Here is a 19373-nt window from a genome sequence, read left to right on the forward strand (position 1 = left end):
AGTTTGGTGGGTTGTGTTACGTTTTAGACCAACTAAACTAAGGCTAGTCGCGGTTAAACTACATCAGACTACAAACATCGATATTAATTCACCGAGGACTATAGCTTCGCCGCCATTTAATGCCTTCATTTTGTTCGAGTCATGAGAACATCGTACTGCCTAAAATGTTGTCACTATTTTCCAACGTAGAATTATAATCAAACGAAATATCTTGTAATACCTTAACAAATACGATGATCTATAAAAAAACTTTTATTACAGGAAACTCTATTAAAAAATTCTGTTTCCCCGTTAGAATTTATTATAAAAATACCAAGGTAGAACGATGTTTAGAACGTAGAGGCATCGTGATTTCGTGGGAATATCGTTCTTCGTATTCGAGTTTGACGAAACGTCCGTATTCAATGCTCGTTTAGACGTTTAAAAGAGAGGAAAAGAATGTATATTTTTAATCGCGAGTTTCCAGTTGTTCGTGGTTCGGTCAGCTTGATTTGTCGCGTGCCTGCTCGAGACCACCTGCTCTCGAAAAAAGTTACCTGTTAACAGTGCACCGGTAACCGACACTGATGGAACTTGACGATTCGGTTTCTCCTCGGACATAGCGAACCTCAGGATTGATAATAACATCGACGCAAATTAAAAACAAAAAGAATAATCCTATGTTAACATGCACGATCCTATTACGATAAAGAAAATTTCTACAGATCGTGTCAAACGTTATTGCTACGTCCGAACCGCGTCTTATCGATCTACGTGACGCGCAAAATGATACGCGCACACACAGATAGCACGTATTTAATAAAAACGATTAAAGTTAATTACAACCATTATTCGCGCTCTTTGCAACATAACCAATGTTCGATCGAAGTAATGGTTCCTTGTTTCTCACGAACGTTCAACCCAAACGTTGTTGTACGCGTCGATAATATAAAACGAATCTTACAGCAGCTATTATTAGTGGGAATCTGTTTCTACTTCACGATGACTGCGAAGTCCAATATTTTATCTTCTAGTAGAGCGGTTAAATATTTCTTTCTCCAGCTCGAAAGAATTCCTTTATAGTCGCGACTGGGTCTTACAATGACGCCCGAATAAATTGCGTTCGTTGTATACGCGCGGATAAAAATTACTTGGTTTTAGCGTATAAAACGGTAATTTGATTAACCGAGTATTAAGTTGAGAACAACGGTGAAAAGAACTCGATTTAACACCGACACGAATGTACGGCTTAAGCGCAAAAAGTGCTTGCGCGTCTGCAAGGAGGAAGTGCTATCTTTAGAGCGGCGAAAAGAGAGTGTGCGGTGTCTTCTCGTCTTCTTTTTCGTCTAGCCATCCGCTTTCATTAACTGAATGGTCTTGGGACCAGGGGGCGAGAAAGCCATTGTGAAATTTCAACATACTCGATACCTCGAAATGAATGAAACGTAATGATTCTTCGCACTGAACTTCCCTATCAGTCACGCGATTTCGTAACCGCAAATCAGTGGCTTAATTAGCCGTGGCTTTTAACGACCGATAAAATTCTCTCGTTGCACCGAAATTAAGCGATCGTAATTTTTTATTCGGTCTTTAAAGATATCGTTTAAAGAATTTTGAGAAATCGTTAAAACCACTAATTTATATCGTCGGAAGAAGAAAAAAAAAGAACTCGTTAAAATTAAAAGCACACAGCATTAGGTTTTCGAGGGAAATCCACGCATTTCGTTCCGCGATATTGGAACGAAATCAACGAGGTTACATCGAACCGTAAAATGCTGATAACGTTGAGACGTCTGTATGAAATTATCCCCGGAGCAGTGTCTATTTTGAGTGTTTCTATATTGGCTTCGTCGACAATTCTCTATTTCTTCCTTTGGCCTCCCACGCGGCGACTTTTTTTCTCTTTTCTATCTACATTGTCTTCGTCTTTCGCGGCCTCTGTTCGCTCGAGAAACCTTTGAAGACACGTGTTTGTTTTAGATACCCGGCCGTTGACTTCCCGGCGAATAACCGTGTTACCACTGTTACCCCGAAACCAAACGGTTTTCAACGAAATCTTTCTTATTGTAACAGTCGCATCTTCAGCTATCTTCTTACTCCAAGCATTGCCCGTTCAACGCTTTCCCTTATATCTTCCCAGTGGAAAAAATAGCTTCGTTCCTTATCGTTTACCGTATCCTATCGTTATCTACCACCGAGTTTTTCTCTGCGATTACCGTAGTTAATCCGCTTACGTAATCTGTATTTCCAACGAGTAACGTTCACGCTTCATTCGTCGTAAATTCGTGAAAAATAACTGGACGCGCAACTATCTGACAAAAAGGACCAACGAGGAAAATCTCGATGAAAACATTTCCTTAAAACGCATCTTATCCGGACTACCGACTTTCGTCCTTCCCTTCTGCCCATGAACGGAATCTTTATGTCAGAATGGGAAAAAAGGAAAAAAGAGAAAGACGATTAAAGCGTCTGCCAGTTGTGGCGGCAGTGAGTCCTCTTGGGCCCACGTGCGCGTAATTGTCAGGTACGAAGAGAGAAATCCGAATCTTTCGACAGGTGTCAATGAACTGGGCAACGACGTATCCATCGAAGGATAAGCGAGGAAGATAGAAGGAAGGGAGGATCGGCGGGTCGAGAGAGAGAGGAAGGAAAGGCACGAACAGCTCGTTCGCACCTGCCTCCGTCGTATCCTACACAGGGCTCGCGGTGATTTCGCATTTCGTCAACGTTACTCGGTGAAACTGATTCCCTTCCACGAATTAAGAACAATCTCGCAATTGCGCGCAAAGTACGATCGAATGGAAATCGGATGAGAATCGAATCTCGGGAAAGTACATTTCGGATTTTTCTTTAAGGTTACGTGTATGTTTCTTTGGCGTCTTAATTAACCGCTAATTGCTACGTTGAAAGGAATAACTTTCTGATAAAATTTCAAAGTAACCCAAGAGATGATCTGCAATATGCAAATTCACGAGTTACATTTTATGCGACGTAATCTGATCGAAGATTACCGAAATACCGGGAAATCGTGACAATGTTTACGACGTCTGAAATACTCTAGGAACGTCGGTAACAGTCGAGGGCCGAGGCGGCGACTTAATTTGTTTCGAGCTTCTATAGCTGAGTCGAAATTCGAAGTATGGGGAGTTTTAATAGAAACGATAGGAAGAAGAGTGGTGGAATAACTCGCGTACGTGGCAACGAGGAATATCGAAATAACGCAGGCAGCGAAAGAGAGAGAACTCATCGTAGAAAAATTGCATCGGCATGGCGCCATTAATCTCCGAACGAGCGGATATTATTTTAATTCTCAAACCTCGGACCGAGTCTCTTCCGAGAAACGCCGCCCTTTGTCCCGGTCGGCTCCACGAAAGAAAAGTGACCGAGTGATTTAATCTACGAACGAACGGAGACCCTGGACTCTTTCTGCTTCTCGCTGTTCCCTATGCCTCTTCTTTTCTTTTCATTGGCGCGTTTCTTTTTTGTCTATCGAAGCCTATGTATGGTCGAATTCAACGGTTCGCATCGTGAGCATTGCTCGAAGAAAATCGCGCCGAAATTACGATTCGTCGACTCCACGAGTTCCGTATTTAACATAGGCGAACAGGAATAAAATAACAAATTCTACCGATACCAATTCGTAGAACAATTGTCACGGAATAATAACTGGTATACCGTAAACGTATATCTTTGGATATTCTTTGACAAATGTCTCGATCAAGGTAACCGGACAAATCTTACGGATATTAATGGTTCGATCATCGTGGCGTGATGATAGCGATTTGGTCAATCGTCGTTGGATAACGCGAAGTTACATACAAGTGCTCGAGACATTGGCTTACTATGTTGAAAACAGAGACGTCAAGAGATAGGGGCGTTGACGCGTGTTCATCTTACACGGAGATTCATGAAATATTCGGCCACTTTATACAAACGTGAAATTCTGAACTTTGTCCATTAGTCAGATAAAAGTCGTTATCGTGCGCTGCCGCGCTATGACGTTCACGCTATTAGCGATGTACGCTGTACAAGTAACTTCACGACAATTTCGACAAGTGCCGCTTCGTTTCTTTCGTTTTCAGTATCGTACACTTTCAGGAACAAACTTTCGTCATTCATATCGTATCGTACGTATATCGCTCGGGCGAGATTGAACACACGCGCTGATTAACTTGGCGTAGTCGATCGCAACGAAATTTAAAATTGATCGATATACCACCTTAGAATACACATAGGCGATTATTTCATCGTCTTATGAATCGCTATCTCATCTTACGCGCTACAAAATATGTGTAGCCGCGATCGATGCGAATTATCGAGGAAATACGTACTTGATCGACTCGATCGTCATACGTACATGCAACAAGTACGTTGGATCGTCCATAATTTAACAGAAATTCAGAGTCGTTGTAATTTGCGCAACGTTTCTAGATGAAACGACGGTTTCATCGAGGAACAGACTTAGAGAACTTGGTACTTCGATAGAGATGAGAATTTGGGGATATCGATAAGGATATCTTAAGCACGACGAAACGGACGAGTCTAGATACGAAGGTATCGCGGTGTGAAAATCGAATGGAGAGTGAGATTTTGCGTTTGGCGCGCTTTCTGCGGATTCTCAGTCAGGACCTATCTTAACGTGCGTGGGCCCATTCGCTTCATTCGGCAAACTAACCTACCCGTCTAAGTAATCCATTGTGCTTCTCGTGCTCTCTTTGTGTGGCCGCTCTCACGCTGCGAGCGCGGCACAAGGGTGTGCGAGAAGGAGCAAGAAAGGAGAGTCCTTGGCGCGAGAAAGAAGCGGCAAAGGAACGAGCAGGACAGAGAAAGGGGGTGGAACAGAGGGCGAAACAGAGAGAGAAGTATGCCACAAGGCCAACCGAGACCGAAGCAATTTTTGCTTTATTCTTTGCCAGGCCGAAAACGAGCGTGGATCCGACCGACTAACTGCTCCAATTTTATTTACCGCATCGTGTCAAACCCGATCGACGCGACGTCTCTTCGTCCTTTTGTCTTTTCGCGATATCCCGCGGCCTCGTACCATCATTCCTGTTTCTTCTCTGCTGCTCAAATTTCTTTTCAAATCTGTTTTACGCGTAAACAAACTTCATGGGAAGATAGCGCGATTGTCCCCCAAACATATTTATCTTCGTTTATTAAAAGGAACCATCCATCGAACTATTAGTGGCAAGGCAATATTTTTCTTTCGTCCGTTCCAGGGAAAAAGTTTTCATTACTTCCTTTCGCTATTTCGTTCGGTTCGTTTTCGTTTCTTGCTTTCCGACGCGGAATTGAGATTAATACGAAGCCAACGTACACCGTACGTTTAATTACCGTCCCATTAAAAACGATTCCGACGTAGGTACGTTAAATTACCTTACCGAACGTTCCAGTGTATTTTCTTCAACGAAACGTTACGTTTCCCCGAATAGAAACACGTGCCCTTCCTTATCTGCGCTTCTATAACGAAACGCCTCGTGTGGTTCGTTACCGAATATTCTAGCCACACGCAAATGTTTACCTATACATCGAATCACGCGAATGTTTATATAATTTTATTCTCGAACATTTTTCCTTCAGATGCTGTTATATTCGCGGTCGTTTTGTCTCTGGATCGCGTGTCCTCATACCAGAAGCGATATTTGTCAGGGAAACGGGTTATTTGTCTCTCGATGTTTCAAATGACATCGTTATCAACATCAACGTGCTTGTTTATCGAGTAAACTAGGAAAATTAGATTCGAGGAACAACATCCGATGGCTGACCGATCTTTCAAAAAATTCGATACATGCGAATTCGTTTGAAAATATTAATCGGCAAATTGCAGGGTAGATTCACGCGATTTCGACCCGTGATTCACGATTCGCAAACGATTTCCGTGGGACTGAACTAGCTAGTTGTAACTCAATAGTAATTTATGTACCTAGCCGTGCCAACCGCCGTGTCCAAGGCATCGGTATTCAGCATCGGCCTGGAATGCGCAACAGGAACCTGTTCTCATTCCCATTCCCGCGCAGCGCTACCCAAATATTTTATTACTTCCCCGTGGAGCCGGTGCTCTCTCTAGCTCTCTTTATCTCTACCTCTCTTCCCTTTTTTTCTTTCTCCCTTGCTCCTTGACCGACGCAAGAAACTCCTCGCTGTTATGTCATCCTGTAAGGCTCGCCTTATCGTTGTAGCGATATTTCAAACACTCCGAATACGTCTCGAGATTTCGTAGATGTTCGAGGAATCGATAGTCGTCTAATTTTGCTTCTGGTAATAATTACGTATTAAATATCCGAGGTTACGAACGAGTATTTCGCCAGCGGTGCTTGGCCGAAGAATCGTCTTGGTGTATCAAGTGCCGAGATATGAAAAACGCTGTACTGGCAGCTGAGATACGCGAGGTTTACGTTACCTACGTTGGTGAAGCTATCGAGTATCGAAGCGAACGCTTTCTATTAATAATACACGCGTTATAAATAAACGTTGATAACCGATCAAGCTCGATATACATAATTCAAGATGATTCACACGGCTTCTCGTGCAACTCGCTAATTATATATTTCTTCATCTTTATTCGGTTACGTTGCATGTTCGAACGATTGCTAATTATGTAGATATAATCGTCGACCAAGTGAGCGTCGTTTTACAAATTCGAACGTAACCGGGTTTCGAGGCATGAAAGCCCGTTCGATCGCGTCTCACCGTCAAGCAGAAATTGACGAAATTTAAGTTAGGAACCGGTAAAACGTATCGAGAAAGAGGGACAAAGAGAAGAAGCGAAATGAAAAGGGAAGGCGCGGTGAAGCAAGAGAAAGAGGTGGAAGGAAAGAGCGAGAGAAAAAATGAATATATATTAGATAGATTGCGCGACGACCTCCGGATAGCTCTCCTAAGCTCGGTCTCGCTCGCTCTCGACTCACCTACCTGGCAGTTTTCGTTGTAGGCATCAGCAGGGAAGATGGTGGGTAGGGAGGGAGGAGGTAGGAGCACTAAGGAGACCTTGAAGGCTTGCTAGCCGGGTGCCGGTTAGTACTGACCCACTATAAAGGCACTTGCTATCCTGCTCGTTCAACAGGACAATCTACTATTACTCTCTCCCTCGGGAGAGCCTGCTAACCTACTCTCTTGCCCACATACACCGACTCGATCCGAAAACTCGCTTCTAGACCCTGGCTGCGCTTAGCTCAAACAGCTTCTTTCTCCCTCCCTCCCTCTATCTCGCTGGTTTCTATCCTTTTTCATCCGTGCTCTCCGTCTCTATCCCGTTCACTTTGTCGTCCCTCGTACGCTGCCTTCCCTATCTCATTTCCACTCCCTTTTTTCTGCTCCCTTCTCGCTGCCGTTCTAATACCACCACGGCTACACCCCTCGAGTTCTCGCTATTTCGCTTCCTCTCGCTCCTTCTCTTTCTCTTTTTTTTTCTAGTTCGCTCTCTCTACTCCCTCGTACACGAGTGTGTACGTTACACGAACACACGGCCGCGTACACGAGGCATACGGTATACACGCGGAGCGAACCCCCGAAAAATCTCTGTGTGACTGGGTAAGACGCGCGTACCCTTCTCTACGTATACGAGTGCTTGTTGCGTGTGTCTCTCTTATGCACGAATTTCACCGATGCTTAGAAAGAAGGAGAGAGATTCGAGCGTGTATCGTGTGTAAGTATGCCTGTGTTTGTAGGGAGTACCACCTAGCATAGCAACTGCTGTTTCTGCATTTCTTAGCAGCGCGCCCCATGCGAGATGCCGGTATATTTTAGGCATATAACGGGTGTCCCGTTTTCGAAACGGATGCCTACGCTTCTCTTCGCGGATCGTGCATCTCTCGCGGTTACCCGATAACACGTCCTGCAATTGTAACTTCGTATCAGCAACGAGAGCCAGTCCATATCGAAGTTTTACTTCGACGTAGGAATTTTTCCGATTTCGTAACTTGGTATTCGAAACAGGAACGGATCGTCTTGTGGATGAGACTCTTTTCTCGCGAAGCATGTCGAATTCGTTTACGATACAGCAGCAAGGATATAGTATTATACGATGTGGTGATAATTAGCAGGGTAAAAGTTTAAACATCAACAATAATCTATTTGACTTGATTTGTAAATAACGAGTGCTTGAAGAAGACAACGCGGGTAGTGCAAATATTAAGCTCGTTCGAAGAAATATTCGAGCGTGTGACCGTCGTAAATTTTGACACGATCGGGATCATCGCGATCAAACAGCTTCTACTTAGTTGAAAATTATATTCGCTGGGAGACGACGTTGTAACCTATCGTAATAGCCTACTAAATGGCAAACACGTGAAATCAAGCGTAAAAGCACACGTCGAATTTAACGCAGCATAAGAATCAAATTAAAACCTCGTCAAGTTCTACCTCCCCTTCTTTTTCTTCTCACCTTGTCGCGAATTGGCTTTCGCATGAAACCTGTTGGTACTCAGGCTGAGCACTCGTGCATGGAAACACTTACGAATATTATTGCTACAGGGTGAGATGAACCATTCGAGGGGAGACTCGACACGGGACCATACTAAGTAGCCATTTAAGCGCTACTTCCTCCTTTTCTTTTTTCCCCATCTCTTTCTGCCTCTTTTCACTTTCGAGTACTTACAGAAGATACCGTAACGCCATCTTCTCCTCGTCGTTTTATGTTTAATATACGCATTTCTAATTCATTCGAATTTCCAAGCTAGTCCGCCCGGTAGGTTATATTATATACCCTCATTGTACCAAGCATTCTGCTGCATTTAATAGACTCCTCGCGAACACAATTCCGCCACTCGCCACACGCCATTGTACCCCGCAAGAGAGATCTACCCGGTTTTTCTGAAGCGGACTCGGCTCATTCAAAAAAATACCACTCCGCGCACGAAAATGAGAAGCGCCGAGATCGTTATCGATGTTCAACGACAACGACGACGACGATCTGCGACGGTCTGCCACGATCATCAACAAGCCTGCGTGCCCACTTACTTATGGCGCAAACCGACTGTAACTAATTCATGCGAACACGGATCTCCTTTTCGCCGAACCACTTCTAAATAACTTATTATTGAATCGAACAATTCCTCCTAACTTATAAAACTATGCAAAACAACTAAGAAAAAGATACAAATACGTCTACTACTCTGTGTATGTGTATTTCGGTATAAATTTTAGGCAAAATTATTACGATTAAATGTAAATATCTCATTTCTACCGACCTCTACTGGAAGCTCGTCTTAACGATCAATCCACTGCATTCTGACATCGTTGACTGCCATATTTGACGTCTTGCTGTCCCATTTGTTGAGAAACACCTTTTTTCGTTTTTTTACACCGAGTACACATCAAACACACATCGTTCTAATCTACGTATGTTCGAGGATCAGGAATTACAAGTAAAAGAACTGTTTTTCTTCGTAAATAAATAAATAAAAAGTTTTTCTTCATAAGTTTTCTTTGAAGTAGTTTTTCGAACTTTGCTAGTCGATGTTTGTACATTCCTCCATTTGTAATTATAAAAATCGTTTGGTAGAGGTAGCGCCTTTCGATTGTCATTTTGTAGTTTAAACGAAAATTTTGTTACAAAAGGTTATACGAATTGAAAAGGAGAGATTAAATAAAGTATTCTAATACTTTATTTTGCTGGTATAGCGAACAAGATTGTTTTGATCGTAGATCGTGAGTAGAAATCGCGCCATTTGCTGCCGACCAAGCTATGTTTACATTCCTACGATGGCCTTGTCTTGCGAAGTAATCGAAGCGTATTTCTGTTCACATCTAATCGACTAGAATACTGAAAAAAACACACGTCCTTTCGAACAATCTCAGAGTCGAACGGTTTTTTCCCGGAATCGATGAATTAAACGTTTATAATCTATCACGTAATTGACTCTTGTGCACGTCGTGTTAATCACGGTAACTGACTGATTTCAAAACATATGCGCGCGCATCCTCTTGTCGCGAACAGGATGCGCATAAGAAACAATCACAGCCTAATTGCCAATCATGTAACGGATGAAATATTTATTTTTCACGTAACCAAATTTAATTTTGTATACGACGAGCGAAAAGGGTCACTTTCGATGGTCGACAAAAGTGGTTTCGTAGATTTTTTTGGCATTACGTTTAGAAAGAGGAACTGGTTAGAGAAAATTAGATGGGTCTAACTGGCAGAAGACACCTGGTGCCTAGGAAAGGAAATACTCGTGTATACATGCATTTATGTATATGTATGTTGGGACCCTCGGACCGTGTCGAAAAATTCGCTAGCCCGAGACTATGATCACGGATACGTTCACATAACCTCTTGATCCTGATTAGAATATGAGTAAGGTATGCGATAGTTTCAAATCGGTGCAGTGATTTTTATGCCGTTAGACGTTGTATATGTGCAAATCAAAACCCGGAAGCAACCGCCAAGTTCCACTTTTCAAAACCGGTGTACAGCATATTTTTCCATGAGAAAATATCCCATCGGTAGCTCTGACCAGGGTCAGAGTTCAAATGTACCATTGGTTCAAACAGGTTGTCCAAACTGACCCAATAAACCAATTCTCCTATTTCCTTGATGCTATGAGAAAATTCAAGCGTATTTCGTATTTACGTACCATTTATTCGGTTATCTTGCCTTTGGTTTTCTTTTTCCTTTGTAATATATAACAAACTATATTTATTTAAATATAACTTTTCGAATAATAGTAGAAACATATTTGATATCAGTAGTATTGTTTATAAATATGCTTTAAAATTGTGTTCTTTTTTTGTTTCAGGATATACCTATCTCGGATCAGTGCTTGTCGTGGAGCCATCCGTAGCTAGTGGACCGAAGAAACGGTAAGTTTTAAATATTTTTATAACTTAGTTCGCGTGAAATCGTGTCTGAATTTCATACCGCGGTATCGCATTTTGACTAGAAACTAAGCGTATCTAGTACTCCACTAGCTAAGACAAACGTTGCTCGGTTGATCGACGATATTCTCGACTAAAACGCCTTTGCGATAAAACGCTTTGCTTTATACATTGCGTTACTTCGTATGCAAATATGTACGTATTAAATAAATTAGTCATGAATCGTCTTACCGTGGTTGTAATCAAAATTTATTCGGTCAACGAATATCGTTAACCGCTGTCCTTTAAACGGTCGTAAATTTGGCGAGCGTGCAGGAAACGCCTGGTCGAATTACACTTATATTATACATTAAGTATTTCCAGAAAGTTGCTCAACTTCTCAGGTTCTGCTACCGTGCGGATAGCGCCGAACCAACTTGTCCTTACGTGCTAATAGTCCATTTGTCTTCGAAAAATTTTGTATAATCGCTTACACAAACTTCAACAGGGGTTATTAACCTTAGGCAATTTCTCGATCAAAAGAGAGATCACGCGTAATGCCGGCATAACGAGGTGCATAATTGGCCGCACGCGAGTAAATGCGCGCGAGCGCGCATACACGAGAGTTTGAACTCGTGCCGAACGTGTCCAAGCAAAAATCGTCGAGGATTATCCGCAGTGGAACTCATTCGCGTCATAGAATTTTGAATAATTGTCGGATACCATCAAAGGAATCATACGGTTAGCTCTACGAAACAAAGATGGCCAATTACATACCTCGCTCGAGGTTCGACCGAAGCGAACTTCCTCGAAAACTTCGTTATCTATTGTTATGCAAATTTCCGCGGTATTCTTTTATCGCGATTGTTTCTGTCGATAGCAGCATAGGTGCCGTAATGGGATAAACAATGTTACAATTCTAGCATCGTTAAATGGCGTCGATCTATATATATGCATGGAAATTTGTAGAATATGAATTACATTTGCACCATTTTTTTTTTGCATGCTGCCACATATATTACGCACACATGGATCGCTGGTACGTATCTATTGCCACTATTATCCGTTGATCGTATTTGTCAACGGGCGTCAACATTAATTTGTTCGCTGAAAACCTACACCTAGACGATCGTTATTAGCGCAACTCCTTTGAAATTAAATCGTCCTTATATCTTTGCTCTGGCTAAATTTCTATTACAAAGAAATTTGACGTTGTTCGATGAGCATCTTTTAATCAAGAAATTTTTACGTCGATATCGATTTATGCTTCGTAAGTGGGGGATATAAAACTGATCGAAAGTGGCATTTGATCGATCGTTAATTACCGTTTACTTCGATCGATATTATTGTTTTGATCGAAAACTTTCTACTCGGAGCTTCTTCCTAGTAGGAACGTTTGGGAGCCTCTGCGCATCGAGGCAGCCTCCTCCTCGACGGTGAGCAGGCGTTCGAAAAAAATGTGGCACCTGCCTTCTCCTTACGAGCCCCGAGCTGAGTCCAGGCTGCTCGCTCGTGCCACAACTGCAATCTGTTATTTCACCATCCCCCAACCTCGTTCCTTTCTCCGTTTCTCTTCTCGGTTATTCATACCACCGATTCCTGTTGCCACAAGAAACCTTATCGACGATAGGAACGTGCAAAGGTATAAACCGGGGATTTGTTGCCGGTCATAATGATACTCGACAGCAGATAAGAGCAATTAAATGCAACGTGCAATGAATGCAGGGTAAAACGAGCCGTACGTGCGATCGCTTTTAATTCGGTTGTCCGATCGCATCGACGATGTAAAATATATAAAGTATCATTTTCCATCGTAACACGGTAAATGCAATTTTTCTTCTGTATCTCGATGCTTAACATGCGACACGTGACGCGCGTTGTTTTGGACCTTGCCATAGCGAAAGGGTTAAATTAGGGCAACGAACGTAACCGTTGTGCCGTAGATTGTAAATGAAATTTTTTGTCAAGATAGCTGGCAAGGAGATTAGGCGGGGAGGTCGTCGGTCGACAATAGACAGATTGACAATTCAGAGGGACGAGTATCACTTCCGAGTTGTCCTCTTTGCGTAGCTCGGAAACTCGCGTATCAGCTTCCTGCAGCGAGTGTTGCTCTTCCATTTTTAATGTTTAGGACCGACGCATGGCTAAACATTCATTTCCATATAAGCCGATATGTTTCAAATGTAAAGTACTCTCATACGGTGGTTACAGTGATGAAGAAGAAAAGACGAGAATAGATGGAGAAAGAAAAAGGAAGATGTCCAAGAGAAACGAACTGGTACGAGCGAAAACTAGTTTAAGGTCCGAGGGTCTCACCCCTCAAGAATCCTTACAATGATTCCATGGGATCCACCGCGTTTCTGATTCTATTTCCTTTAACTGGCTCTATCGGCCTCTTTGTGTTAAGTCCGCCAATGTGTGACGTTATTCTAGCTTCGCGAGTGTGAGAACCGAACGGAAAATTCGTAACGAATGGTGACAATTATATCATCGTGCGACTCTATCCATGCTATTATCAGCACGTTTATTTTCATATGCTAAATATATGCCTTGCCTTCCTTTCTTTCGCGTGTACGCATCTTCAAAAGTGCAGGCAGTTAATAGAGAGTTAAAGATTCGAAGATCTCGCCGTGATCGATGAGATACTTTAAATGTCAATAGAAATTTTTGATGGGAACGTTGGATGTTTTCATGGTTTGTGACGTAGCACGGTCGGAGAATACGTTCGATTCCCGTGCGATTTAGATCGCTTCGTTCTCACTTCTGTGGTTTTCACGCAGACATACATAATTCAGAGACGGTGCGCTGCGCGGTCGATGCTTCTTCGAAACTTTTGAAGTCATGCACATGCTTAATCAATTTAATGCGATGACCGCAAAGACTGCTTTAGACTGGCCGAAAGACAGCACCACTTTGTGGTGCATCCACGTAACATAGGCACGTGTATCGTACGTTGGAATAGTGGCAAACGGGCTTGTACGAAATGCAAATCGAAACGCAGTCGCGCGTAATATTTACATCGAAAACGTATCGACGTCCGATCGAAACTTTGCTTCTTCTTTTTCCTAATAAGCGCGCAAAGATAATCGATATTTATTTACCAAGCGTATAAATAACAGCGATCTACCGTCTGGATCTACGATCGGACGAACAAAATACATACCACTTGACAAGCTTCCACGTTCAGGTGTCAAGTGGATATCTCATAATACGAAGTGCACGCGAACCGCATGTTTTTCCACTTGCACACGCGGGTCTGCACTTTTCCCATTTGCATAACAACGCCGCTGCACCTCGCAGCGCGTATCAGGTCATTCAGGTCGTACGATAGGAAGGGTGCATGGGGGTAAGTTAGACCCCTGCAGCCGGTGGTCACCCGGCTGACTGAATGCACTTTGTTTGCATTTCCTGCACCGAAGTGCCGCCGTTTGTCTATATCACTTGTCCCCTCGGCTTCATAAACCGCAAACAAATGTTCGCATCGTTGATGCGGGGGAAAACGAATAAAAAACTGCCACGAGAGCTGCCGAGGATGCATCTTTCCGTTCGATGCGATGCACACGTTCTCTCTCTCCTTGTTTCTCCACCGTTCCGCCTATCTTTCTCCTTGTCCTTCCTGTCTTTCTCTTTTCTTCGAGCGAATCGTTGCACTCGGCGCGTGCCAACCTCGTGCCCTTCTCCGGTGGTGTACCCCCTCCCTCGCCTTGCATTTAATTCTGCCTCTCCTCGTCCTCCACCCCTTTCGACTCCCTACTTTTCTCCGGCTACCCCACCCAACCCCGTTACCCTTCTCCCTCGCTCTCTCTCTCTTTCTCTCCTTTTCTCTCTCTCCCTCTCCCCCCGTCAACCAACAACCCACTCCACCCCACCCCCCCTGAGTCGTGGTGCATCTTGCATGCACTTGTTGCGTCAATGCACAGCCGGCTGCTTCGGCACGCAGCGCAGGCGCAACTCGAATTTCTGGATGTTGTTGATACTTTTTTTATCGGAACGAAGGGAACGGTGGTGCGTGTGCGATGCGTTTCGAACGCGATAGGATTACTACGAGAGACAGTTAGCGCGGATCAACGCGAAAGAACATCAGGATACCGAAAGTAATACGTTTATTGAATTACGGAGATGCCGGCGCGGTGCAGTTTATTCGCACGTGCGATTTCTCTTCGTTAAAGGAGATGGACGTGAATGTGGAAACGAGATATCGCGTAATATAACGTAACGTTGCAAACGCGTAACACGTAGCCGCGTTTCTTGCGTTATATCTCGACAGTGTTCGTTACTTTTGCCGTTTCGCTCATTTCCCTGTCTCGATGCACGCATTACTTTTTCCAATTTTTGCGATATATTAAAGCAGCTCTCTCGTTTGTCGTTTCTCGTTCCAATCGACATTAGTAAAAGTAATAAATTCTTTTTAACTTTTAAACTATCATACAGAGAACGTTACGTATTTCTGAGAAATTGCCGATATAACGATCATTACGATATCGCGTAAATATTTTGCCTATGTACGAGCACAATCGATAATAGGAAGCATCCGCAAGTTTAAGGTTAAAGGACGCTCGTAAAAAGTGGAACTAGCGGCGAAAGTAGTAGGCCATTCTCCGGTGAATTACGCTCGTTACAAATACAGGCTGGATTTGTAATACCCTGGCTGCACTTGTTGCATCTATGTCGAATGCACTGGTGCTCCACGCAAGCGCCGTTTGCCAAAGCTAACTTCACGAATTTTCTTCCTGCCCGATGGCATTCCATAAATTAACTTTTTTCCAGCCGTGTTCCTCGTTCCTGAACTTTCAAGTTTTTACTTTGTTCAAACTTTTTCAAACACTGTGAAATACGCGGTGTTACCGAGTTAGCAAAGAAGTTTCTCCTTTCGAAAATCTCCTCGTACTCGTCGACTTGTCACCTGTTGAAACGCGATTTCAATATAATAAACGCTGTTTTTACGCCTGACTTTCGACTAGAATTCTCGAGTAATCCTTCGTGCGACGATTCTTAGCAAATTCTCGCGTATAAAGCCGGCCTAGATAAACACAGGGCTGGATCGTTTGTCGTTGCTATCCTTTCGCACACTTTTCCTTTTCTTCGGTCCGGCTGCCGCGATTCTTTTTTCTGCGAGAAGCAACTGCTACCAGTGGCTTCGTATGTCGGCAGAGCGAAAACAAAACGATACAACGGGACCCGCCCGGTAGGATCGCTCCTTCCGATGTTTGCTCAAAGTATCTTCCTACGAGCCTCGAGGGACGATATCCTGACGAGGAGGAGCTCGATACGCGTCTTCGTGCAGCTGCGTTCACACAACAGGCTAACGTGGCTCCTTTGGAATTGTCTTTCGAAAATTTCATTGACCGATAGGTTGATCCTTGCGAGAGAGTTTGGATCGAATTAATTTTTGTTTCTCAGAAAGGATCATTTTTGTCTGGCTACCATGCTTTGCGTAACCTTGCTACCTAACCCTGATCTTTTTCATTTCTGTTTATTGTCTGTTTCATTGCCTTTAATTCTGAGCTTATGGAATAGCTGGATCTTTAAGATCCTGCAAACTTTGCTGTTTCGATACGACGCTTATGATAGAAGTTTAAGTAACGAGATTATTTCGGTGCAAGGAATCGCGTACGTATAAGTTAGCTGTAGCGAACTAACGCGAGGGAGCCTTTGAACGTAAGCCAAGAAGCTTCGATCGAAATTACCGATCAGCTGCTCCGGGCTGTCAGTCGCGGAAAGTAATTTACGCTCTTAAGTAATGCGCCGGAAACGAAAACGTAATTATCACCTAAGACCTCTTACGAGCTGATTAATGATCCAATTGCTCGTCCAACGTAAATTGTCAATTTACAGGCTTCGAAGTCAGTCAGTCTGCGAGTAGGAAACGGTTGGTCGATTTTTCCGAATTGCGATCGATTAGCCGACGATTTGAAATCTTCGAAATAGATGGTGGCCGTGCTCTCGAAAAGTTCCGAAATAGCCACGGTATTTCCGAAATAACCGGCAGCTTATAGAGCGAAGTAAAACAGCTGGTTTCGGGCGTAATTAATATTCCCAAAGTGGAATGGAGGAACGTATAAAAGCTGTAATGCCACGATTAAAACAGCTTGGCTGCGAGCGTGTGTGTGAATTATGTTTTTTCAGGATATTAAATCTTGCACGGTTTTATCGTGAATGTTGGTGCAGGTCGTTCCCCTTGTTAATAGCTATTAATCATTGGCGAAGGAAAGGGCACGTAAGAACATTAAGTCAAGATGACGATAGCTTTCTTTTGCAGCAAAAAGTGGAGGTGGTTTGGCTTGCTTTTTGTTTTTTCTACCCGGCCGTTTTCATCGCATGATTCCTTATCACGCGCAGATCCACAGATGAGCAGAGATCGTCACGGTAAAAAAGAAAATTACACGGGTATGCGCGTGTACAGACTTGGCACAATCCGCAGGTGTAAAGGGCCTCGCTTAATTATCTCGAAATTGAGGCACGCTGACGTGCAATAAGCGTTATGTACCCTCACCCCTCTGGTGTATGCGCCTCGTGTTCCCCGGGCTCGCTGTTTTCACTTCCCCCGTGCGTCGATGCACTTTCTCGCCGTTGTAACGTCAATGGTTCCGCTTTAAGGCGTTACAAGCAGAACGGCGGATCGTAAAATCTTGGACGGTGTTAGGGAAGACGCGATTTTTGTTGCTGAACGCAGCTGCCGGCCAAAGTCACGCTCGATGCCTTAATTTTGAATTGTTCTACCGGAACGATTTAGTTTTATGCCGTGGCCCGGATCGCGTCTTTATAAGGGGTGCAGCCAAGAACGCGGATCGATTTTCGTAATCGACTCGGATTCGTTTTGATCGAACGGTAAGGGAAATTTCCGAAATCGCGTACGTAGGAACCGATTTCCCGGAACGATGGTCGTAACGAGGCGAGCGAATAGAATCGAACGAATGCTGTAAGAATATAAGCGTAGTTTAAAGAGGATCGGACGATGTACGCGTTGCGACCATGTTACCGGAACAACGAAAGCGAAACTCTCGGAAACGTTGTACGTATCGAGAGGTTTCACTTTTGACAAATTGAAACTTTGCACAGTAGCTGGTACGATAGCGTAAAGGTGATTTTAACGGCGATGCCTCTTAATTGGCGTGACCGACGCAAAAGGATGCCGTGAAAAAGAAACCCGCAAGAATATGCACGGATCACGGAAGACGCGCTGCACCTGGCCAACCAACCGGTCAGATCGGTATCTTGGCGACGCGGTTATTATTAATTCTTTTTTGTTCTCTCACAGATAGACTGCGATTAATATGCATGTCGCGGAGGCCTCCAATTATCCGCTGTACGAAACTTTTTCTTCTTGCCGAGTGTCGCGAACGTTTCTCCTTTCTTACGTCATAGTTTCTCGTCTTTTCATCTACAAAGGACGCGTACGATGGAAAGACGGATCGAGTTGACAAAAGTTTCGCTACTCAAAGAGGTAAAAGACCACTCGAGAGTAAAAGCGAAATCACGATACAATTACGAAAGCGAACGCGACTTAAAACGTAAGTCGCGCCTAAAGAATCGAATAACGAGCGTTCGATTTCGAGGTTACTTTGGTCGTTCGAAAATTCATACGAAGGTTTGGCGTGGAAGAAAATACTCGTTTAATTATGATCTATATACATGTATATTTTTATTATATTCTTTGTTCATCGTGGAAAACGCATCAAGGAAAAGTAAGATTATCCCAATCCTAAATATCCTATCTCGATATCCTTAAACTCCTGTATCCTTACCTATCTTACAGCTTCCCGTTTCCTTGTTTTAGGGGTAGCGGCGACGCCCTACCGGAATCTTCAGTTGGCCAAGTTGGCAGTGGTTGGAGGTGAGTCATTTTTCCCAGCCTCTCCGCTTTACTCACTGACCTGTAAGACACATATTTCCTGCCACTGAACGTTATACGATATCCCGAAAAACAGTCTCACGAATAAATACATCACACGAGATGAACGAGACCACGTTCGTTTTTTTTTTTATTGAATTACCGTGAAACGTTTCAATTTCGGTTTGTTTACGATAAAGTATCGAGTGAAAAGCACGAGTCGATCGTTATTCGTACGAGTTAACGATTCAAAAACAACACAGTGCACTTTTCGTGGCGAATCCGCGTCTTAATGTTAAGTAACCAGGTCTATCTCGATTCTGTACGTTCTCTTAAAACAAAAGCTTTGATAAATATTTGAGACTAGACGTTTATCGAATACCAAATGCACGAATGCCATCAATTTGTTGCAAATTTACAATTAATTCGCTCATAACCGCGCAAATTGGAAAACTCGTTTATTTGTAAATACGGTTGTAACGTGTATTTTATTCGTCGTCGATCCAATCTTCTCATATACTTCTCATTAATTGTACGATAAGAAAAGGATAAATCATTGCACTAACTTTCCTAAAAAAATACCATTTTTTCGATCGGATTTTCTTTACGGAATAAAGCAGTATTGGATAGCAGCGGAGAAAGCTTTCCCAGCCTGTCCTGAGACATCCGGACTCCTGGTGCGAAAATTCTTCAAGGGTGCGTGGCCACTATTGATTCCAGGGATCCGCCACCCTTACGCACCCTCGCATTTCTCTTTCCCTCTCTC

At 43.3% G+C, this 19373-nt stretch overlaps 1 protein-coding gene across 1 annotated transcript in view; it reads left to right on the forward strand.

Annotated features, from left to right (window-relative positions):
* The window catches only part of LOC126921042 (insulin-like growth factor 2 mRNA-binding protein 1), an 84953-nt gene that overhangs the window by 4197 nt on the left and 61383 nt on the right, over positions 1–19373 (forward strand). Inside the window, exon 2 of the mRNA XM_050732205.1 lies at positions 10719–10782. Within this exon, the coding sequence (XP_050588162.1) occupies positions 10719–10782 (64 nt within the window). The remainder of the gene's footprint in view (positions 1–10718; positions 10783–19373) is intronic.

This window comes from Bombus affinis, chromosome 10 (genome assembly GCF_024516045.1).
Source record: "Bombus affinis isolate iyBomAffi1 chromosome 10, iyBomAffi1.2, whole genome shotgun sequence".
NCBI classification, from domain to species: Eukaryota; Metazoa; Arthropoda; class Insecta; order Hymenoptera; family Apidae; genus Bombus; species Bombus affinis.